This window comes from Astyanax mexicanus, chromosome 2, assembly GCF_023375975.1.
Source record: "Astyanax mexicanus isolate ESR-SI-001 chromosome 2, AstMex3_surface, whole genome shotgun sequence".
NCBI lineage: Eukaryota > Metazoa > Chordata > Actinopteri > Characiformes > Acestrorhamphidae > Astyanax > Astyanax mexicanus.
In genome coordinates this window covers 3,149,111-3,174,446 of record NC_064409.1, presented here as the reverse complement: position 1 = coordinate 3,174,446, position 25,336 = coordinate 3,149,111, and the positions used below count along the sequence as shown (strand labels likewise).

Genomic DNA, 25,336 nt, shown 5'->3' with positions numbered 1-25,336 from the left:
ATGTACATTCAGAACATAGGGAAGGGATTGTCAAAGAAAAAATAAATAAAAAGACCCATTTAATGAGACATAAGATATTTTAAAATAAGATCAAAAAACAAATAACATAAAAAATATAATTACCTATTTAGTAGGCATCTTAAAAATCATAGGTAAGATCATAAAGGAGTAAATAAATAATAAGCAGCAACTAAACAATAAAAGAATAAAAGGAAGACTAAGCTAAAACAAACCAAAATTAAAAAGGTTAACTAAAAATTGAAAAACAATTATTTAAGTAATTAATAGAATATTCTTTTTCAGATGCTAAAATGTAGTCAGTCTGTTCTGTAGGGAATTATGTGTTTGGTTATGTGACGTATCATTTATCCCTCTTTCCAGGACTCACCTCTGAAAGCAGTGCAGATGTTGTGGGTAAATCTGATTATGGATACCTTTGCCTCGCTGGCTCTGGCCACAGAACCGCCCACAGAGTCTCTGCTGCTGAGAAAACCATACGGACGCAACAAGCCCCTCATCTCCCGAACCATGATGAAGAACATCCTGGGCCACGGAGTCTACCAGCTCACCATCATCTTCACTCTGCTGTTCGCAGGTAGGAGGGAACAGTACTTCAGTACTTCAACTAAAGACAGAAATAAATACTGTCAGCTAGTTATTAATATGTTAGTTTTAATCTTGAGTTTGATAAAAGTACAAAATTAATTGCAGATGCATCTCAAAAATTTGATATTATATAATTAGATAGATATATTATATAGATGTATTACACACAGAGTGATATAAGACAAATTGATACTTTTGGCAGTGTTCCAAATCCTGCTGGAAAATAAAATCTGCATCTTCATATATATTTTCAGCAGAGGAAAGCATGAAGTGCTGTAAGATTTTCCATAAAAACAGCTTGGACTGTGTCTCTCTCCACTCTTTTACTCTAAAATTTACTGATGATCAGTGATGGTTTGGAGAGTCATGTCTGTCATCTGCTGGTGTTGATCCACTGTGTTTTATTATCAAGTCTAAAGTCAGTGCAGTTTTGTTTTATCCACAAAATCTTACAGCACTTCATATCTTACAGCTTCCCTCTGCTACTGACAACTTTTATGGATATGCAGATTTCATTTTCCAGCAGGACTTGGCACACTGCCCACACTTCTCCAAAAGTACCAACACTTAAAATAGATCACTCTGTGTGTAATACCTCTATATAATACATGAGTTTTACACATTTTAAACTGAATTACTGAAATAAAGTAACTTTTTTCATGTGATGTGTTTACTCTGTACTTTTACAGTATTTTTATTATTTTTATGATCTTAAATTAACCCGTTTCTCGCTCTTAGGTGAGAGGATGTTTGATATAGACAGTGGTCGTAATGCCCCACTGCACGCTCCCCCCTCTGAACACTACACCATCGTCTTCAACACCTTCGTCATGATGCAGCTCTTTAATGAAATTAACGCCCGTAAGATCCACGGCGAGAGGAACGTATTCGATGGCATCTTCAACAACATGATCTTCTGTTCCATCGTCTTTGGAACTTTTGTTATACAAGTAGGTGCTAATTTAGTGCTAACTCAAATAATAAGGGAATAAGGAAAAATTAAATCCCTGTATTTTGTGCGTTAGCTTTAAATGATGAACTAATGAGAAATGTAATGTATTTTGTATTTTTTTATCTTGTCAGATTGTCATCGTGCAGTTTGGAGGAAAGCCTTTCAGCTGTGTTGGCCTTTCAATTGAACAGTGGTTGTGGTGCGTCTTCCTGGGCTTCGGCTGTCTCCTCTGGGGTCAGGTAAGATTACAGTGTTTAAAAGGGTCTAAAGATGAATTTAATGTAAGTGAGTTTGGCTTTCAACACTGATGGAGCACTTCCCCCTAGTGGTCAGTCTGTGGACTGTATTAGTATGTATTAGAAGTATTAGTGTGATTTCTGTGAATAAATAAGTGTAATTCGATTTATATTTTTAAATAAAATAAAAAAAAATCTCAAACCATACAGTACAGATAGTCCAGTCTCGATAATTATTGCAATAAACAAAATTATTAATGATAATTTTAAGACCATTAATTGCCTCATTCATACACTTTTAGAGACAACCAATTTGTAAAGCTAAGCTAAGTAAACAAAACTATAATAATAAAAAAAAACAAGTGCTGAATGTTAATTTACACAGATTCCTCTCCTATAAACTGCTTGTTTAGGTGAGTAAAGTGCTTCTGTTTATTTACAGTAAGCTTAGATTCGTAAATATCTCCAGCACTAAGGCTGGAGCATTAGCGTTAGTGGGTAACCGCTAGCAGTTTGTTCCACATAGCTTGTTTTAACACGGTAAACGTGCAGACTACAGTTATACTACAGATATACTCGCCTCTGAACTGCAAAAGATCTAGCACTTATCGCTTTGTTAGCTGGTAGTGTTGCTAATGCTGCTCCAGCAGTGCTAGCTGAGGTTAGCAGCAGGCTACAGGCCGATAATACTAGTATAATATAGCTTTAGTTTACTGCTGCTTAATACCTGACTGATAGAATTCATACATTAGGTGCACTGCGATTTTTGGGAAAATTAAAGGATTTTATGTGCATCTTATAGCGCGAAAAATATGATAAATAGACAATATCACTGTTATCACACATTATTGAGGTCATGTTTATCCGTTGTTTGATACATTGCAGATATGGAAACTGCAATAAGTGCTTTGTGTTTTGAATTTTCACTGATTTTCACAAGAGAAATGTAGTATTTATATCCATTTTTATCCAGTTAAGTGTTCTCCTATTGCTCCCATTGCCTGTGTGTGCAGGTCATCTCCTCCATTCCCACCAGTCGCCTGAAGTTCCTAAAGACGGCGGGTCACGGTACGCAGAAGGAGGAGATCCCGGACGAAGAGCTGGAGGATATGGAGGACCTGGACGAGATCGATCATGCTGAGCGTGAGCTGCGCAGAGGGCAGATCCTCTGGTTCCGAGGTCTCAACCGGATACAGACTCAGGTAAACTCACAGGGCTGCTTATCTCCAATTATCTCCACTTAACTATCTCGTTTATCTCGTTTATATTATCTTTTGGTGCCGTAAAACCCAGGAACTCTATGCATTTTAAGGGTTTGGTTCTTTTGCATTGTTCCATTTTACGCTTAGTTAGTGCTAGCAGTGATAGCTAGCTTGATGGTGATTAGATATAGGTTAGGCCGCGTGCACAGATTTGTGCATAGATTTGATTCATTGGTGAATTAGGTATTAGGTATTATAGGTATTTAGTACACCTGTAAGGAAACTACTGTATACCTTTTTAATGATTGACTGGGATCCTCAACTATATTTTCCATACAGTGCCTTTTTTTTCTCTCAGCTTCTACTGCCTGTCCCTGTCTACTCTTTATATGGGTGCCCTTCTTTTTCTATCCTCCCTCCCCAATTCTTCTTCTTCTCTTTCTTTCTCTCTCTCTCTCTTTCTTTCCTCCTTCCTTTTTCTCTTGCACTTTTTCTCTCTCTCTCTCTTTACTCTTGTGTGCTTTCTTTGGGCCTTCCTGTCATGCTCTCTGATTCCTTGCAGATGGATGTAGTGAGTGCGTTCCAGAGCGGCACTTCCTTTCAGGGGGCCCTCAGGCGTCACCCCTCCAGCGCCAGCCAACAGCACGATGTAACCAATGTTTCTAGCCCTACACATGTAGCCTTTTCTACTGCCACTGCCTCCAACACAGCTTCTGCCACTGTGGGGTGTGAGTGCGTGTTTTTTAGTGCATGACAATTAACATTTCCTCCTTCACTTCACGCCTAACGTTCTGCATTCTTCTCCTAATGTCCCAATCAGAATAAAATAAAGATATATATATATATCTATAGATATAAAACTGTAGTGAGTCTGAATTAAAAACATCCACCACACGCTTCTAAGTATATATATATATATATTTAATAAGTGCTGCTGTGTATTTTTCTGGAGATATCTGTGTGTATTGTTCTGAGGCCGGCGAGGCCAAGGTCTCTGTGTCCATGTTCTGTTTGATGGCTTTGGCTGGGTTTCTCCGATAAACTGTGTGTTAGACATTCTAACAGGTCAGCATTGTGTCTGTTGCGTCTGCAGCTGCTGCTGTGCCTCGGTCCTTCTGCGCGTGCTCACTGGGCTCTGTGACCGCTCAATAGTCCTATCTGTGTGTAAATGTTTTGAGTATATGCCCATGGTCACACCAACATCAAGACCGATCACTCTCTTTCTGATAAAACCAGCCTAAGCCTAGCTTCAGGCTTTGCTGGGTTATTTTAACTTGATTCAGGGCGACTGACTGAGAATCACTGACTTTTCTACAGGTTTTTGTCTCCTGATCTGACTGAGCTTTCCAAGATGCCACAGGCTGTCTCTCTACTGCTCCTGGAATGAATGTCCTGTATTTATGTTTTAATGGTTTAATAGTTGTTTTGTTCCTTCCTGTTAAAATCTTTCTTACATTTCCTTACTTCATTTTGTCTGTCCAGTTGAAGAGCGTCCATCATCAGTACCGTATTTTTCACACTGTAAGCCACACCATCAATGGACGTCTATTTTCTGGTCAATTTTCATACATAAGGTGCACTGGATTATAAGGTGCATTTTTAGAAACGTAATGAGCTTCTAATTCAGCAGGTCTCGCCTAAGCTAAGCTAAGCTAAGTACAAAAACAAAACTTTTAAAGTCAATCAAGTGCTGGATGTTAATCTGCATAGATTTCTCTCTTTAAAAAATGGTTATTTGGGTGAGTTTATTCGCTTTTGTATATTATTTACAGTCAGCCTAGATTCCTAAATTTCTCCAGCACTAAGGCTGGAGCATTAGCATTAGGATTAGCGGTCAACAGTGCTAGCCAGGGTTAAGATCAGGCTACAGGCCGATAATACTCACCTCTGAAGATGGAAATAGTGAGCATGGTTAGCAGGGTAATGCTAATGCTGCTTCCAGCAGTGCTAGCTAGGGTTCACCTCTAAACGGCAAAAGAGCTAGTGCTTAGCACGGTTAGCAGCTAATGCTAATACTGCTCCAGTTTCGGTGCTGGAGAACTAAACTGAAACTCCTGTATAAAGCTTTTCTGCTCCTTAATACCTGACTGGTAGAATTCAAACATAAGACACATTGGATTAAAAGGCACACTGATAATTTTGGGGAAAATTAAAGAGGTTTAAGTGCTCCTTTTGGTCTAAAAAAAATACGGTATTTTTGTCTGTCTTCCTTTTGTATTCATGGCTCATATATAATTTATTCTCTTATCTGTCTCTCATCTGTATTTCGTTCTATATTTTAACAATGAATCAGTTCATCATTTATTTTTCTCTCTTCTTTTATCGCCTTCATTGCTCTTCTTGTGCCTTTTTTACATCTCTTTTCATCTCATTTCTTTCTGTATTATTATTTGACATATATTATTATTATTTCAAGATATTGTTTAACATTTTTTTTTTTGTCATTTTCATGTTTTGGGTCGCTCTCGCTCTCCTGTGTCTCACACCTCACCCCCACACAATTCATCTCTCAATCTCAACAGCTCTTTTCAGGTCCAGGCTGGACAGAAGCTCTCTCTCTGGTTGTACTGATTTACTGATGCACTGATGTTTTCTGTTTTCCTAGGTTCCCTGTTTGATGGCCGTTTGATGTTCCTCTCTAATGATCAAATGCTGTTTCTCTGTACTTTTGAGTCTTTGAGTCTTTTGTCTCCAGGCAATAATGCAAAAACAAAAGTCTGTATCACTGATTCCAACATATTCCTCCTCAGATTCTGTGAAATGTGTCATGGGCTATACTCAAAGGTTTACTTCTGTTGAACAAAAGGTAGCGTCGCTCTGCATGGGTCTAGTCTCTCGTCCGTTTGTGAAATTACTTGTGCTGTTCAGCTTAGATCTGCTTGGCTGCTCCAGTTTTCTGTATCAGAACATAATCAGTGATTGATGCCCCCGCCCCTCCCCTCCTCACCCACGCATGTCCGAATAAGTTAACCTCATGTGTTGAGATGTTTCCTCTGGGTTTGTCGTTTTATTTTTGTAGATTTTCTCTCTCTCTCTCTTTATCTGTCTCTCTCTCTCTCTCTCTCTCTCTAATCTGTCTCTCTCTTTTCTATCTCTCTCTCTTATTTTTGCATTTTGAATAACTGGACACTGGCTTTGAGAGTTTCTGACATTACTACTGAAAGGAGATGCACTCTTGTTTCAGAGTTACTCATATCTTTTACTACCTTTTTGTTTTTTCTTTCGTGTTCTCGATGTGAGAGAGGAAAGAAAGAGAGACAGTTTCTCTCTCTTTCTCTCTCTCAGTGGGAGAAGCAGCTCGCGGTAACACGGGAATCAGGTTTTTACTCACCACTACCAGTGTTCATGTTCTCCTCCTCCTCCTCCAGCTCACACACTCTCTCTTTATCTTTCTTTATCTCTCTTTATCTCTCTCTCTCTCTCTTAAACTTACATCACCTTAATTACTACAACCAGTGTATTTGGCCATGGTTTGACCTCTATTTAAAATGCAAAGTGTGAGGATATTTTGAATAGGGCTGGGTATCGAGATTCAATACCAAAAAGGTACCGACCAAAATGTCTCAGTACTACCAAGTACTGAAAGTTCTACAAAAATTTGGTGCCTGATTTCGATACTTTGCTTTAAATGCACACAAACGTGGTCAACACACTCGCGCTGTGTATCTCTCGCTCACTCTCATTTGTGCTGTTTCTCTCTGTCTCTCTCTCTAAAATATTATAATACAGTAAAAAAAGTATCTATTACTGTCCCCTCACAATAATTACATTTTGCCAATGTAATGCTGATATTTTTCAAAGGTGTCGTACCATTGTCAGGTGTTTCTATTTAGCCCTGCTTTAGTTCACTGAATGAGTGGTCTTTTTAAAGAAAGATAGGATTTGTCTCTTGCACATGAATATTCATACGTGCAAATATATATCGCCTCTGATTTGCTAACAGCACTGCAGAACACACACCTACCTGCTGCCCTACTCAAAGGATAAAATGTTTTCAAAGTAACAGACTTAGTTATAAAGATACAGCACTGAATGATGGGTAAAATTAAAACTTAATCTTTACTTATCGCCAGACTCTCGGTGTCGCTCACTCACAGGGAGTGGGAGGTGGGGGCTGGGGTTTAGCAGTTGACGCTCAGATTTTAGCGAAAGGAGACCTTTAAAAAAACTCTTAAAAGCTGAAATGTATCCAGCAATATGCTTAGAGAAAATATTTTAAGTAGTTTAAGCAGTTAAAGTAAAGCTGTTAATTTTGGTCTTAATAAAGCGCCACAAATAAAGATGCTCATTGTTTTTGTTCCAACAAAACTTATTGTGACAGCTAGAGAAAGAAATTAGTCATGTTGCCTTTTAAATAAATACATTTTTTGAGAATAATTATCGCTTGTATTTTGTATTTTGGTTAGTATTTAGAATTTAGGTCCGAAAAAAGTTTGTATCTTTTAGGTATTGTAATCTAATTCAAAGTATCGAACCGGTACCAGTATAAAATCTTTTTTAAGCTGTACCCAGCCCTAATTTTAATTGCCTGTACGTGTGATCCTCCACTGTTTGAAGCTCCGAGGCTGATTGTGTTTCTCTCCGTGCTCCTGCTTCTTTCTCACAGATCCGAGTGGTGAATGCATTCCGCAGCTCCCTGTCCCCATATGAGGGGCTGGAGAAGCCCGAGTCTCGCTCCTCCATCCACAATTTCATGACCCACCCAGAGTTCCGGATAGAGGACTCGGAGCCACACATCCCCCTGATCGACGACACGGACGCGGAGGACGACGCCCCGACGAAGAGAAACGCCACGCCCACTCCTCCTCCTCCTCCCTCGCCCAATCAGAACAATAACGCCGTGGACAGCGGCGTCCACCTCTTCTTAGACAACAACAGCAGCAAACCGGCCACGCCCTCGGCCCCGGCCAGCCCCATGCACAGCCTGGAGACGTCCCTCTGATTCGGCTCCGCCCTTCCACACTCTGCACCACGCCCACCTCTTGTTTCACGGAGACGTGTGCTCGGCGGACTCATGCTTGTGAGGGGGCGGAGCCGAGCGTAATCCTGGGAGCTCAGCTTGTGCTTGACTGAAACATAAAAAGAGCGAGCAAGCATTCATCAGAATGTAGGGTGGGTTGGTGGGTTGGTTGGTTGGTTGGTTGTGATATGCTTCTGGTTTTCTATGTTTTTTTTTTTTTTTTTTTTTTTCCCCTCTTTATTATTATTATCAATATTATTAATAACATTTGATTTGATTGGATTTGATGAAGGTCCCCTTCGAAGGTGGGGGAGGGGCTGTGCTCTGTATCTCCCTCCACCACTCCTCCTCTTCCTCATGTTCTTCTTCTTCTTCTTCTTTTTATTCTACTTCTTATACAAAAATCTTTACAAGACAACACTCTTTACACACTCTTTATTTTTATTTTTTGTTTTTTGATTTTTTTTCCCTCCCCTTTTGAAAGTGACCTGTATTTTTATTTTTATTATGTTATTTAATTATTGATATTCTGATAGCGGGGAGACTCTCGGCCGCTCCTCGTCTCTTACAGATCGTCTGTGGCTGTAAGAAATCGAAGAACTTTTTTTTTTTTTTTTTTTTTTTTCTTCATTTTTTGCTTTTTTCTGAATTCTGAATGGTGGTGTACATTTCTTTACATTTCTTTACATTTCTTTCTTCGGCCCTTGTTCATTCAAATAATTTCTACTCCATTTGGCTGTTAATATTTTGAATTATTTATGTTTTTTGGATGAAGCAGGTCTGTTTACAAGTTTGTAGATACTTTTTTTTCTTCTTCTGTTTGTTGGTGAAGGAGCTTCCTGATGCAGGAATATAATAATAATAAAAAAAAACGAATAAAAAAAAAAACGAATAAAATCAAATGAGAGTAATATTTCAGATACTGCTGTATTTTCAGGAAAAAAGGGTGTTTCTATGGAAACTGAACTATTTTTGCCTGCAAGTTTTATTTGTTATATATTTGTGAATAAATAGAATCTTCTAGCCAAATAAATAACACTAAGGCTTGTATAGCAATGATCAGAGGTCTCGAGGTCAATAAGGGATAATCAATAAGGAGTTCGATGGGTTAAGGCTGGGGACAGGGACGGGGACGGGGACGCAGACGAGGACCTCAGTCAGTACATTTCCTTAGGTATTTACTACTGCTACTTTTACAGTTTCAAAGCTAGTTTTTCATGTTTATGATGGGAGCTGTATCGTGCATTCCCAGTTCACACACAGTTCACCAGTGATTGTTAGAAATGGTTGGAACTGGAGGTTTCACATTTCAATAGATTGATTTGAATTTGAATAGAAGTTAAGCTGGAGACAAATCAAAAAAGGGAGAATTTAAAGTTCTGAGGGTGAGATGTGATATGATCTATATATGATTATATGATAAGAAAAAAGGAAAAGGTTAAATAGTGATACTTCAGTCCCTGCCAATGTACGATATTGAGGTTTGTGAACTGAATAATGAAGGGAATAGTAAAAAAAAAAAAAAAGGATGCAAGGGATTAACATATAACATTAACTTTAGATATATTTTGCCTTTACGTAGTTAAACCAAACCTCATTCAGAAAACGTGAATTTTCACCTTTTGAACATTTTTTTTTTGGTTGTTATATATTTTTTTAAGTTAAATATTTCCCCTTAAGGTTTCTAGTTTGTCAATTTAAAAAGAAAAGGAAGAAAAAAAACACACACAAAAAAAAAAGTTTGTAAAAGTTTTTTCTTCATCTGATTCCATTAATTTCAAGTCATGGAACGAAAAAAAAAAAAAAAAAAAAAAAAACGACATTTGATTTGTTTGTAGAATATATCTATATACTTCACACCTGAAATACTGGAAACACTAAAAAAAAAAAAAAAAAAACGAGTGAATAAATACAAATAATTTTAATAAAAAGTGAAAGGGTTTTTAGGGAAATCTTAGTCATACAGCAATCTCTGCACAGGGTACTTTATTTCAACTCCCTTTGGAAATTTTGATACAGACCATATAAATAAAGCTTAACTTTGTATTTTTATGGGGCATTGAGGACAAATTTCGACCTGCTGAACCAGATTTTACACAAAGTACAGAAAAGTACAACAGTCTGGGGGGTTGGGGTGCACTTCAAACGAGGGATGTGATTGGTTCTGCTTGGGATATATATTTATATATATACAGCTCTGGAAAAAAATGAGATCACTTCAGTTTCTGAATCAGTTTCTCTGATTTTGCTATTTATAGGTTTATGTTTGAGTAAAATGAACATTGTTGTTTTATTCTATAAACTACAGACAACATTTCTCTCAAAATACAAATAAAAATATTGTTATTAAGAGGATTTCTTTGCAGAAAATGAGAAAGAGATGCAGATCTTTCAGACCTCAAATAATGCAAAGAAAACAACAAGTTCATATTCATAATATAGTTTTAAGAGTTCAGAAATCAATATTTGGTGGAATAACCCTGGTTGGTTTTTAATCACAGTTTTTAATCATGTTTAGTTCATGTTCTCCTCCACTAGTCTTACACACTGCTTTTGGATAACTTTATGCTGCTTTACTCCTGGTGCAAAAATTTGAGTAGTTCAGTTTGGTGGTTTGATGGTTTGTGATCATCCATCTTCCTCTTGATTATATTCCAGAGTATTTTAAATTGGTAAAATCAAAGAAACTCATCATTTTTAAGTGGTATCTTATTTTTTTCAGAGCTGTGTATATATAAATATAAATATATATTTAATACTCAGGGTGGCTAATAGTATGAAACATGCTTTAAGGAAACACCTACAGTAAAATATTAAATACTAATTTTTTATGTTTAGATTAGGTTCTGTTCTTGGCAGCAGGGTTCTGGTTCAGACCCTTGTTTTTCTCCTCCTTTTTGGGTCCGTAATGGAAAAGAGGAGAAAAGACACACAGTCAGTCAGTCAGTGCACCCAAACCTTTTTTTTTTTTTTTTTTGCATAATTTATTTTTTTTTGTTCCTTGTGTTTATTTAATAAAAAAAGCAGCTTGAGTTTGCTAGTTAGGAAAGATGTGGACAGAAGAAAATCCATAAGTTTATTCTGTAGCTTCTTCCTGTAACAGGGATGAATGTTTTTCCACCTGTTTTATGGATTTATTATTTTTTTATCTTAACATTTGAAAATAAAGTACTTCATGTCTGTTTATCTTGAGCAATGTAAATGGTTATTGTGATTCAATTTACATTTGAAACTTGTCAAGTAATGTGTATGGTTTTTAAGAATAAAAAAATTGATATTTAGCCTAATCAGGGGGACATGTTTTCTTTCATATAATAAAAATATAATGCGTATAATCAATCCATCTATAATATACTTATATATCTATGTATGAGGACTGGGCGATATTGTAGAAAAAAAATTAGCTCAATATTCTTCAAATACATGAGAAATTGTCTTTTATGATTTAGATTTTTAGTTCTAACAGAACAACAAATACCTCCTTTTATTATACATTTTATTTATTTTATTTATTTTTAAGAATAATAAGCCCCCTTTCAACCTTATATGCAGCTTTTATATTAAACACAGTGCAAATAAACACAAACTCATTATATTTCTGTTCAGAAAAAGTGTAAAATATATAAATCTTTGTCATATAAACGTTTTTTTTTTAATATACAGGTTTTTTACTAAAATAAAATAATAAAAAAAAAATATATATACAATATGATATGGCACACCCCTAACTGAGATATTAAAACATACAAGAATTATATATATATATAAATAATGCACTCCAAATATCTCCATATATTCAGGATTAAAGTAAAATAAATGATACTGGACAGATATAATCTGTCTCTAGTAAATATATAATGGGAAATTAGAACAGTGTGAATTTTTCTTTTGATAAAAAACAGTAAAAAAGTAGTACCCTGTTGTGATAATTAGGGGTGGGTGATATTGAACGATATTCAAAAATGTTGCAGATATTATAGCGTATGATATGATATGGCACAACCATAGTGATAAACGATGTTACTGTCAGACCATTTAAAATCACTGATAATAATAATAATAATAATAATAATAATAATAATAATAATAATAATAGAAAAGCATGACAAAACCTTTTTTTAAGCCAACAAAATATAATTAATCATAGTTTTTGAAATATATATAAATGTATGGAGTTACATAGTTACTGAAGCACTGATTTGTTATTTAGCATGACTGGATAAAATACTGTTCACTGTTATATATGTGTAAAATACATATAAATTAACACTTAAATAGACCACATCACCATTATCAAATATTATTGAGGTCATGGACATTTATTATATGATAAATCAATAATGTAATTATTTTGACAGTGTTAATTATCCCACTTTAAAACTGCGTTAAAATAGTAAATATATATAGATATGCTAGTGCAATATTAATGAAAATTACTTTATTTCAGTAATTCAGTTCAAAATGTGAAACTCATATATTATATATGTATTAAACACAGAGTGATGTATTTTAAAGTGTTTTATTTATTTTATTGTTGATGATTATTATGACACTTACAGCCAATCAAACCCCAAAAATCAGTGTTTCAGAAAATTAGAATATTACTGTATATAAGACCAATTGGTACTTTTGGCAGTGTGGGCAGTGTGCCAAGTCCTGCTGGAAAATGAAATCCACATCTCTATAAAAGTTGTCAGTAGCAGAGGGAAGCTGTAAGATATGAAGTGCTGTAAGATTTTGTGGGAAAACAAAACTGCACTGACTTTAGACTTGATAATAAAACACAGTGGATCAACACCAGCAGATGACAGACATGTCTCTCCAAACCATCACTGATTGGTGGAAACTTCACACTAGACCTCGAGCAGTTTGGACTGTGTGTCTCTCCACTCTTCCTCCAGACTCTGCTCCCTTGATTTCCTTTAAATGAAATGTAAAATTTACTGATGATCAGTGATGGTTTGGAGAGTCATGTCTGTCATCTGCTGGTGTTGATCCACTGTGTTTTACAGTATCTGGTTCAGTTAGCTTCAATATCATCTCTCTCTTTAAGCCCCTTTATTCTGCTGGCTCTCTCTTTAAGCCCCTTTATTCCAATTCCCCAGCCGTACAATCACACCTTCCCACATCCCCTTGGGCAAAATAGCTTAATGCTAATTTACTGCCCTTTCTTTTTTAACTTGGTGAACTCTGAATAAGAGCATGACTCAAATGACAGACTGGAATTTGCCTACTGGTTAATATCTGGGTCAGGGGTTGGGTTAGTGGTTAGAGTTCTGGGTTATTAACCACACAGGGTTGTGGGTTCAATACCTGCGTCTACTACACTGCTACTGATGTCTCCTTAAGCAGGGTTTTAACTCTCTCCGCTCCTGGGCCAACTTAGCATCTTTAACCCCTTATAAAGTCTAGTATTGGTATAATAAATCTCTTGGATAATCAGATTTACTTATATTATAGAAACCTTGGGAGGAAGGTCTTATTGCAAGATTTTGTACATTGGATTTTGTACTACTTCTGGTTATTGATTGGACCTGTTTTTACTTCAATTAAAACTTTTGACTGGTACTGTATGTATGTCTCATTTTTACTTTTTTGACCTAAATATTACTGTTATAGGAGCTCCAGCTTTCTTTCTGTATTCTTTTTATTTTCTTCTTATATTTATTTTTAAAAAATCCCATTTTCTCCCAATTTATCTGGCTGATTGTCCCAACCTTACGCTTGGAGGAAAGCAGCGCAGCGACTCTGATATGGTTCTGATACATCAGCTCACAGATGCAGCCTTGTGCTGCTGATCCACATCACCCTAGGAATAATGAGGGGAAATAGAGAGTGCCATCTACTGTACTCACTCAGAAAGAGAGAGCAAGAACAATTGTGCTCTCTCAGGGCTCCGGCAGCTGATGGCAAACTGCATGACCGGGATTTGAACCAGCAACCTCATGACCACTCAAGCTTTCTGACACTGGGTGCTGCACTGCAATTGAATTTTCTGTACTAGCCTTAGGTTTTTCTGATGCCATGAACACAGTCATGCAAGGTCTAATCAGTTTTCTGTAAATTCTATAATAATGTGTTTCACTAAAAGCTCTATTTTAGTCTCATTTGTCCACAGGATGCTGCAGCTTCCTCAGAAAGGTCTGCTATAGATCTCCTTCCTGTCTTTGTGGAATAAACTGCTGTATTTTATTAAGCAGATCTTCCAGAGAAGAGCAGGTTTATGGACTCCAGCGTTTCCTCTTTCAGGCCGTTCAGGACGTGGAGCTGTGTCAGTGGATCTGAGGTTAATGAAGGGAAATGGACGGTCAGGGCAGAGTCTGCTGTTCCAGTTGCCCTTCAAGTTTATTTGTGGTAAGTGACTCACGACCGCAGACCTGAATAGATTTTCTTTATATAGAAATAAAGAAATATAGAGTTAGAGTGCTGCTCGACACCTGTTTTACTGTAGATAATCAGCTGAGTGAATCTGATTGTGATTGGATGTAGAGAAGTATGACTATATATCATTCTGAGTCCCTATTGGTTTATACTGTGATCCATCACACCTGCACACGCAGGTATGTAGTCAAGTATGAAGATGATCCGAGAACTTCAGATAAACTCCAGTCCAACTAAACTTTAATAGCTTTAATATATTTGCATTGTTCTGTATGCAAAATACATTAATTTTCATATATGGACATACTGTAAATGCAGCTGAAACAGGGAGGAGCCTAGTGCATCCCAAATTATATTATCAACCATAACATTTTAATATTTTAACATCATAGTCATTATGGCTTTTAGAGAGTAGTGCACTATAGGACTCTGTGGGCGTGGCCTAAGCTTTAGTTCTTAATGGCTTTATTTTTTCCCCTTACAATACTTTTACTTGTATACTTATGTAGTTTTGAAACTTTTGCTTAAAGAGTAAAAAAGCTTGAGTAGATAATTCAACTCCTACAGAAGTATTTTATTAAACACTAGTATCTATACTTCTACATACCCTTGTGAAAAACTTGGGTATTTAAAATAGTGTACTGTATGCAGAATACTAGAATATATAGAATGTATATATACCTACTTAACCTACTTTGAAAAAGTATACTTTATTTGGCTGAGCTAATTTTGTACTGGTGAAGTACTTAATTAAAATATACACTATACTAAACTATATACACACTATATACACTATACTAAACTATATACACTATATACACATTATATACACTATACTAAACTATATACACTATATACACATTATATACACTATACTAAACTATATACCCTATACTAAACTATATACACTATACTAAACTATATACACACTATATACACATTATATACACTATACTAAACTATATACACACTATATACACTATACTAAACTATATACACTATATACACATTATATACACTATACTAAACTATATACACTATATACACATTATATACACTATACTAAACTATATACACTATATACACATTATATACACTATACTAAACTATATACACTATATACACATTATATACACTATACTAAACTATATACACACTATATACACATTATATACACTATACTAAACTATATACACACTATATACACATTATATACACTATACTAAACTATATACACTATATACACATTATATACACTATACTAAACTATATACACTATATACACATTATATACACTATACTAAACTATATACATTATATACACTATACTAAACTATATACACACTATGTACACTATACTAAACTATATACACATTATATACACTATACTAAACTATATACACATTATATACACTATACTAAACTATATACACTATATACACATTATATACACTATACTAAACTATATACACTATATACACTATACTAAACTATATACACATTATATACACTATACTAAACTATATACACATTATATACACTATACTAAACTATATACACTATATACACATTATATACACTATACTAAACTATATACACACTATATACACTATACTAAACTATATACACTATATACACATTATATACACTATACTAAACTATATACACTATATACACATTATATACACTATACTAAACTATATACACACTATATACACATTATATACACTATACTAAACTATATACACTATATACACATTATATACACTATACTAAACTATATACACACTATATACACTATACTAAACTATATACACTATATACACTATATACACACTATATACACAATACTAAACTATATACACTATATACACATTATATACACTATACTAAACTATATACACTATATACACTATATACACACTATATACACAATACTAAACTATATACACTATATACACATTATATACACTATACTAAACTATATACACTATATACACTATATACACACTATATACACAATACTAAACTATATACACTATACTAAACTATATACACTATATACACATTATATACACTATACTAAACTATATACACTATATACACACTATATACACAATACTAAACTATATACACTATACTAAACTATATACACTATATACACATTATATACACTATACTAAACTATATACACTATATACACTATATACACACTATATACACAATACTAAATTATATACACTATATACACTATATATACACAATACTAAACTATATACACTATATACACTATATATACACAATACTAAACTATATACACTATATACACACTATATGCACTATACTAAACTATATACACTATACTAAACTATATACCCTATTAGGGGTGTGTTAAAAAAATCGATTATTCGATTTAAATCGATCCTCATTTGAATGATCCGATATCGATTTATATAAACCCGAGATCGATCTTTATAACTAGCCCCTTTTCCCCGTGTATGCGTAGCTTTAACGTCTCGCGTAGATCTCGCGAGACCATCCTTTTTTTCCGAGCAGCGCGCTCTGGCTGGGGTGATCAGTTAAGCATGGCTGAAGCAGGAGTGCAGGCGCCCAAGAACCTGAAGGCAGACGTGTGGTTGCATTTTGGATTCAGAAGCTATGGCGGTAGGGAAGAGCTGGATAAAAGCAAAGCTGTGTGTAAACTGTGCAACAAGGAGCTGAAATATTGTGGAAATACCACAAATCTGAGAAATCATCTAACGCGACACCATCCTGATACTCAGAAAACGGCAGAACCCACACAAACTCCACTAGAGAAAGCATTTGCGATGAAACTACCTTCAAGTTCTCCTCGTGCTAAAAAAATATCTGAAGCTCTGGTAACATTTATATGTAAGGATATACAGTTCATAAGTGAGTGTTCATAATATAAACTAATATTTTAATAATGAAATTTGAGTGTTCCTTGTATAATTACATTTCATATTCAAACTACAATTTTTATGGTAACTGAAATTTCCCTAATCGATGTTGAATCGAGAATCGAATCGAATCGAAAATCGATTTGAAAATCGAATCGAGACCTTGTGAATCGGAATCGAATCGAACTGGGAAATCAGTGATGATACCCACCCCTAGACCCTATACTAAACTATATACACTATATACACACTATATAAACTATACTAAACTATATACACTATATACACACTATATAAACTATACTAGACTATATACACTATATACACATTATATACACTATACTAAACTATATACACAATACTAAACTATATACACTATATACACACTATATAAACTATACTAAACTATATACACTATATACACATTATATACACTATACTAAACTATATACACTATATACACATTATATACACTATACTAAACTATATACACACTATATACACACTATATACACTATACTAAACTATATACACACTATATACACAATACTAAACTATATACACTATATATACACAATACTAAACTATATACACTATATACACTATATATACACAATACTAAACTATATACACTATATACACACTATATGCACTATAATAAACTATATACACTATACTAAACTATATACCCTATACTAAACTGTAAACACTGTACTAAACTATAAACACTGTACTAAACTATATACACTATATACACACTATATACACTATACTAAACTGTGTCTAAATGTTTACTAAACTCGTCCTAAGAGCCGATATTTCCGCAACAATACAGTGTTCCATATGAGTCCATTCATTTTTCACTCACTCGGGGGCGCCCTCTGGTGGCCAAACAAACCCATAACACATTCTAAAATGGGTGGATATGCAGTGAGAACACGTTTAAAAGGCTTATAACTGGAAATTAATATATATAAAATGTTTGTGTGTCTTCGTTGCTAAAAACATTTAATATTGTTCTGTGTTAAAGAAATTAGTCATTTTTGTCATTGTAAAAAATAGAAATCCTTATAAACATCAATAAACTCCGATTTTGCTCAGTTGGCGCCCTCTGGTGGCCAAATACACTCAACACATTCTCAAGTGCAGTCAGAACAGGTTCAAAAGGCTTATAACTGGGATTTAATATATTTTTAAAATATGTCTTCGATGCTGAAAGGTGTGATATTGTTCTGTGTTCAGAGAATTAATAAATTTTTAAGTATGAAAGCTATCAAACATTAATAAACTCTGATTTTGCTCTGGTGCTTCATATGAACCCATTCATTTTGGTCTCACTCGAGAGTGCCCTCTGGTGGCCAAACAAACTCGTAAGATCTTCATGAGTGGGTGTTCTCCTGTGTTAGAGACTCTGTGGCTTCTACTCGTCTGTTGTCGGTAGAAGGCGCTATAAGAGCTGAATGAGGCGCGTTTATATCCACAGAAGAAGAAATAAACTTTTTTTTTTTAAAGCATACATTTAGCAAATCATTTAAACTGGATTCAGTCAGTCATACCGCTGTGTTCAGTGGGGCCAGGCTTTTTTATTTTATTTTATTTTTTATTATATAACTTTTAATTTTAACAAATCTGCAAGAAATTGTAAAGTTATAAGAGAGCAATGTACTGTGATAAATTCATAAATTCACTTAAACATATAAAATTATTGAAAATACACAGACAATAAATAATACACTGGCAGTAAAAAAAAGGTTGTCACCTTGTTAGTGGGGTAATTTTCTAGTCACTAATATATACTGGATTTGTTTAATCAAACCAGAACATGAAACAAAGAGTTTTTTTTTTATTTCAAAGCCAAATCTTAGTTTTATAAAATCACTGGATGGTAGATATTGTTTATTATTTAATTTATTTTGTTTTGGGTGAAACTGGGTATAATACTTTGTATTATGCTCTTTAACAAAGAAAGTATGGCATATAATTTGGAAAAAAGAGACAATCTAAAATGATGAGTTTCTTTGATTTTACCAAATTGAAAACCTCTGGAATATAATCAAGAGGAAGATGGATGATCACAAACCATCAAACCACCAAACTGAACTGCTTGAATTTTTGCACCAGGAGTAAAGCAGCATAAAGTTATCCAAAAGCAGTGTGTAAGACTGGTGGAGGAGAACATGATGCCAAGATGCATGAAAAAACTGTGATTAAAAACCAACCAGGGTTACTCCACCAAATAATTCTGATTTCTGAACTATTAAAACTTTATGAATACGAACTTGTTTTCTTTTTGCATTATTTGAGGTCTGAAAGCTCTGCATCGTTTTTGTTATTTGAGCCATTTCTCATTTTCTGCAAATAATAATAGATACAAATAGTTTTTATAGAATAAAATAATAATGTTTATTCTACTCAAACATAAACCTATAAATAGCATAATGTGTATATTTATGTATATGTGTCTGTGGCGATTAGGAGCTGGGGGTCTGTTCCACACCCGCGGACTCCGCGCCCTCGAAAAGGCGGAAGTGAAGCGCCTCCATTTTCCTGAAGTGCCCTTCCTCTGCGCACTCGGTCACTCCGCGCCGCGAGTAAATGAAACTTTCCGACATGGATCACGCGCTGTACGCGGTGCAGACACCGCCCGACGATACCGACGAGACCCTGATCAACCCGGACTTCACCTATAAGCGTGAGTAGCGCGGGGAGCGGCGGAGAGTAGCGGCAGCGGCGGGCTGTGAGAGCGGCGAGGGAGCGGGAGGGAAATGGAGTGCAGCCATGTTGACTAGCTTAGCGGATCCAGCGAGTACCCTACAGAGGCCCCTCGCTAACTAGCCTAGCTTAGCTTAGCCTAGCTAACCTAGCCTAGCTAACTCCCTACCTCCACACAGCCGCGCTGCTTCAGGTGCTTCATACCGAGCACAGAGCCGCTTCTCCCCGCAGCCCAGCCGAGCTCATCCCGCTCTCTGAGAACCAGCGTTAGCTCACCGCTAACTACAGTCATTACTGCCCGCAGTAATAATAACGTTTTAATTATTCAGCAAATCGCTGTATTATAGTACTAATATGTTTTCTAATTATGTATCCAATTATATAAGTAATTTGAGGCAATATCTCATAATTTTGAGATAACGTTACTAAGACAAAATGTTGAGATACTAACTTTTATTATTATTTATTATTATTTTGAAATACCAACTCATTTTGAGATCCTGTCCAATAAAGCTGAGATAGTTTGCCTTTAATTTGAGGAAATCTCTCATACTTCTGATACACTTTGTCATAATTTTAAGATTTTAAGTTATTTATTAAAGATATTCTAACAATTCTGAGATACTAACTCATAACTAATAATAAATACTAACATATAATGCTGAGATCTCATCATTTTGAGTTACTTATTTGATGATATTATGATTAATTTGTGATATCTCAAGATTTTGAAATATTATCTCAATTTTAAAACACATTCATAATTTCAATAGTGTAAAAATAATTACTTAATATTTTATCATTTTAAATACCAAGTCATTTTGAGATCCTATCTCATTTAAACTGAGATATTAAGCCAATCATTTGCGGAAGTCTCTTATAATTCTGATATACTATCTCATAATTTTAAGATTTTAAGTCGTTATTTTAAGACATAAAGTCATTCCTTTGAGATAATATCTAAACATTTTAGTATACTAAGACATTCTTTTAAGACACTATCATAACTTAAACAAGTCATTTTGAGATAATATCTCGATTTTAAGATACTAAGTCATCATTTTGCGACTCATTACTCATTATTTCAATAATGCCAAATTAATGACTTTGTATCTCAATCTTTCAAAAAGTCATTTAAGTCATAGTAAGCCATTAATCTAAGGAAATCTCTCATAATTCTGATATACTATCTCATAATTTTAAGATATTAAGTCGTTCATTAGAGGGGGGTAATCAATTGTTCTACAGTCAGTAGCTGTTAACATACTAACTGCACCTATCTTCTGTAGTATAGGTACCTGATGAAATGGCCAATGGATATCATCGCTGTCCAATGAAAAACAATATCTCAAAAACAGCATTTTTACAGGAGAGAGAAAAAAAACTATCTCAGCTTTCAATAAAATTCAGTATTAGGTCATTTTGATGTACTTATATTGGTCTATTCATTAAGAAATTTTGGTCCTGTGTAAGAGACGGTTTGTCTGTTCAAATTATGTAGTAAAATATAAATGGACAAAATGGAGATTTTGTCCTGTAGTGTTTCTGTTTTCTGTTTTTATTACTTTAAGCTTCCGTTTTAACACCTGATGGTCTTTCCCCTCTATTAGTCTCTGAAGCTGAATTGGTGAAGTTTGTGAGACTACGTGCTGCTAATGATGCTCTCTTTACTGGAAAGAGGAACACTTCAGTCATTGCTTGGAGGTAACGTAGAACCATATGTTACTAACTAATCAAAATAAGTTATGTGGTTTTAACTAGAGTTTGAGTTGTCATGAGTTTACCTAACTTGAGTTTTAGCCCACATCGTTCCCAAGCTTTTTTGTTGAAGGCTATAAGAGCAAGCCGCCTTTAGCTGCATGCATACGTTTTACTGTGCCAATCTGTCCTTCCAGGACCAGTACATTACTGTAACAACTGAATTTAACTCGTGCTAATCTGTATTTTATTATTATTTTTTTTAATTACTAAATTGAAACAACATATATTATTTACATTGTTACATACATTTTATGTAAAGAATAATAACCATGGTATAGCTTTACAATAAACCTTTTGTTATTGGTGTTAAAGGGCCATCTTGAAAGAGATGGGAATCCAGAGGAAGATGTCCACCAGCCAAGCAAGAAAGAAGTGGGAAAATCTCAAGAAGAAATACAAGGTGAGGCGCGATCAAACACGTTTTTGAGTGTTGAAGTTCGATAGTGTTTGTGTTTAATCACACAAAACACACTTATTTCAGATATTTTCAGTTTTATATTTATATATATATATATATATATATATTATAGCACCTCTAAGTCAAGATTGATAATAGGAGGAAATTAGAAACAAATAATTATCCCTGAAGTCTAGTGCATGATCGTTTGTGAATTGCAGTTGAGTATTGAGTATTGGAAATCCAATTACGGAATAAGGGAAAAGTGGGATTAAACCAAAACTAAAGAATAGTTTTCTTTGGTGATTAAGTCGTGTGAAATATGTGATTAAGTCTTCTCAAAACACGAAGAGAGTGGCTAATAGTTGGATCAGGTTTTATGGAAAAATTGAATGTAATGGAAGCCTCAATACTTTTCCAAGTTACTTTAGTTTTCAAATTGCCAGACTTATATAACCGCATTTGGAACGACCAATAATGTAGCACGAATTTAGAAGTGATAGTCCACTTATATTCTTTTCAAAGTGTTGCCAAAATATGGATTTTAGACACTTCTGTAGACTATAGGTCTAGTATTTAGAATTCCAGTTGATGTGATTGAATAGTTTTTTCATATTGATGCATTGGTTTAAAGATCAGGGTTCCTACGGTCATGAAAAACCTGGAAAAGTCATGGAATTTGAAGATAGCAATTTCCAGTCCTGGATACATTAAAAAAAAAAAAAAAACACCCATAAAGTTTTGGGAAAAGTCATGGAAATTTTAATGATTTTGTTTCCTGTTTATCCACTAAGAAAATCAGTTTTGGTTCAAAGAATTAGTTTTAGCTGCACTATAACTGTAAATTCACACAGAGAGAAAAATGATCATTTAAAGCTGTCTTATCTTTATTCAGACAAGTATATGTAAGATAAAGGCCTACTATAATCAGTTTTTATATGGATTCTTTTGTTTTATTGTCCATGTCTGTACTGATGTTTTAAAGATCGTATGGTTTAGAGAATTTCCAGCGAAGGCATTAAAAAAATCATGAAAAATATATGAGAATGTACTGGATAAAAAGTGTATGATCACTAAAAGATAGCTCTTTTTCTCATGTTTCAGGAGATGAAGAACCCTCCACCCGGTGTCACAGTCAACCCCACTAACTGGCAGTGGTACTCCCTCATGGATGACGCGATGGAAGGCAGACTGAACGACAGTGAAGCCATGGTCTCCACCGCGTCGCTCGGCGATGACACCGACTATCGCCCGGACAGACCCAGAAAGAGGGGGCGGGACTCGTACCAGAGCGAAATCGAGTTCCTCGTGGAAGGAGACGACTCCAGGCTGTCGGAGGAGACGACGCGGGACAGGACGGAAACGGGAAGCGATCGGGACGAGATGGAGGAGGAGAGGGCCCTGCTGGAGAGCGACAGGGACACAGTGGAGAGCGAGCGCATGGTGCTGGAGAGGGAGAAGATAGTGCTAGACAGGGAAAGGGCCGGGCTCGAGAGGGACCTGGCTGCTCTGGACCGGGACCGGGCGGCTCTGGAGCGGGAGAAGGCCGCGGTGGAGAGGGACAGGGCGTCTGTAGAGCATGAGCGCGCTCAGCTGGAGAAACAGCGAGCGGATATGGACAGGGAGCGAGCGAAGCTGGAAAGGAGCCGAGCAGCTCTGGAGAGACAGCGGGCCGGATTGGGGGGGGAGCAGGAGGTTGACCTGAATGATGCTGCTGAAGAAGGTGAAAGACTGGCGGAGGCAGAAACTGAAACGGCTTCCGTAGAGAAGAGGCAGAAGTTCCTCGATTTGTTCGAGAAGCTGATCGAGAACTTTTAGGAGCTGAAGGTGTTCAGAAGAACTGATTTTGTTCTTATTATTTGTACAGAGTTTTTTTTTATTCTGTGTTTCAGTTCTCAAGTTGGAAGATACTACTAGAAGTGTAATGCCAGGTTCACACTACATGAATTTAGTTAGTTATTCAGTCAGAGACAGATTTTTTTTGTAGATCGCTGAGAAAAACCTCTGCTCTGAGGCAAATCAGCAATCACTCTGTGTTCGCAGACGAGTAGCAGACGCCTGGCAAATGTTTGGCATGCTAAATATCTGACACAAAGGCTCTAAAAGGCATCTTCTGCATGATCAGAGCTGTTTAGAGAGAGTCTATTTCCACTGTTGTATGAGGAAATCACTGTTAAACACTGGAGGGCGCTCACAAGTGAGTCCTCTGTGAATGTGGGTTAATGGACCTAAAAGCTAAAAATGTAATTAAAAATAATAATTAACTACTTGTACTTATTCCGAGGATTTCTTTTTAGCATTTCTTCTGATGCAATGTTTGTAACTGGAGTTTAAAACGTGCAAAATTATGTCTGCAGTACTGAACTATTTACTAAAGCTTCGTGTTAAGGACTGTTCGCACTATTAGGAGCACCGGATTATAAGGCGTATTATGCCACACTAGTAAGGAACAGGGGTGTCGCCATGCTTACCTTCTAATTCAGCAAGTCTCGCAGCAAGGTGGTGAGACCTGTAGAGCTAAGCTAAGTAAAAAAAAAAAATAACTCTTAAAAATAAAACATTTTTAAAAACGTTTTTTGGTTAATCTACACAGATTTTATTTGGGTGAGTAAAGCACTTCTGTTTATGTACAGTAATCTTATATTTCCAGATTTCCACTTAGCATTAGCAGCTAACCTCAAATGCAAACAGCAAAAGAGCTAGCACTTAGCGCGGTTAGCAGCTAATGCTAATAATGCTCCAGTCTCGGTGCTGGAGAACTAAACTGAAACTCCTGTAAAACTCTGTACTTCAGTGGAGTGACTTTACTGCTCCTTAATACCTGACTGGGAGAATTCATACAGAAGGCGCACCAGATGGGATACTGTCGACTTTTGGGAATTTTTTTAAGTGATAAGTGATTTTAAGTGCACCTTATAGTGTGAAAAATACAGTATAAAAATGATTCATCAATCGATCAATCAATTGCTTTATATGTTTTGTACTCACTTTAAGTGGGTATTCTCCTGATCAGTCATGTAGTGTGAATGTGGCAACAGCTGAACCGAAGCATTTGTGTAGTGTGAACAGCATCATGTCCTGATGATTTAAAAAGTCCTGTAGTGTGATCCTGGCATTAATTAGAGTTGTATTTTTTGTGATAGCCCAGCCTCAGTTTTTTTTTTTGTTAGCAGACACGTTCCCCAGAGTAAAAAACGAAACAAAACAG

At 35.5% G+C, this 25,336-nt stretch overlaps 2 protein-coding genes and 1 long non-coding RNA gene across 6 annotated transcripts in view; all 3 read left to right on the top strand.

The window, feature by feature from the left end:
• The window catches only part of LOC125799090 (uncharacterized), a 229,757-nt gene extending 218,514 nt beyond the window's left edge, over positions 1-11,243 (top strand). The window contains exon 2 of the long non-coding RNA XR_007437940.1: positions 10,617-11,243. This is a non-coding gene — a long non-coding RNA (uncharacterized LOC125799090). The remainder of the gene's footprint in view (positions 1-10,616) is intronic.
• The window catches only part of atp2b1a (ATPase plasma membrane Ca2+ transporting 1a), a 242,731-nt gene that overhangs the window by 57,582 nt on the left and 159,813 nt on the right, over positions 1-25,336 (top strand). The window contains exons 17-22 of one of the 4 annotated variants that reach the window (XR_007437937.1): positions 382-595; positions 1,345-1,556; positions 1,690-1,797; positions 2,808-2,996; positions 3,559-3,645; positions 7,603-10,214. Coding sequence is in view for 3 of the 4 variants with exons in the window: in XM_022671778.2 (XP_022527499.1) it covers positions 382-595; positions 1,345-1,556; positions 1,690-1,797; positions 2,808-2,996; positions 3,559-3,645; positions 7,603-7,938 (1,146 nt within the window). In the remaining variant the exon portion in view is untranslated. Of the gene's footprint in view, positions 1-381; positions 596-1,344; positions 1,557-1,689; positions 1,798-2,807; positions 2,997-3,558; positions 3,725-7,602; positions 11,159-25,336 lie in introns of those variants that run through there. The other 3 variants (XM_022671778.2, XM_022671780.2, XM_022671779.2) reach the window with 3 other exon arrangements.
• Positions 19,794-24,671, top strand: si:dkeyp-38g8.5 (Myb_DNA-bind_4 and GAGA_bind domain-containing protein). Its single transcript, XM_015608304.3, has 4 exons — positions 19,794-19,950; positions 21,581-21,674; positions 22,044-22,131; positions 23,233-24,671. The coding sequence occupies exons 1-4, from the start codon at positions 19,854-19,856 to the stop codon at positions 23,944-23,946; spliced, it is 993 nt and encodes a 330-aa protein (XP_015463790.2). The 5' UTR covers positions 19,794-19,853; the 3' UTR covers positions 23,947-24,671.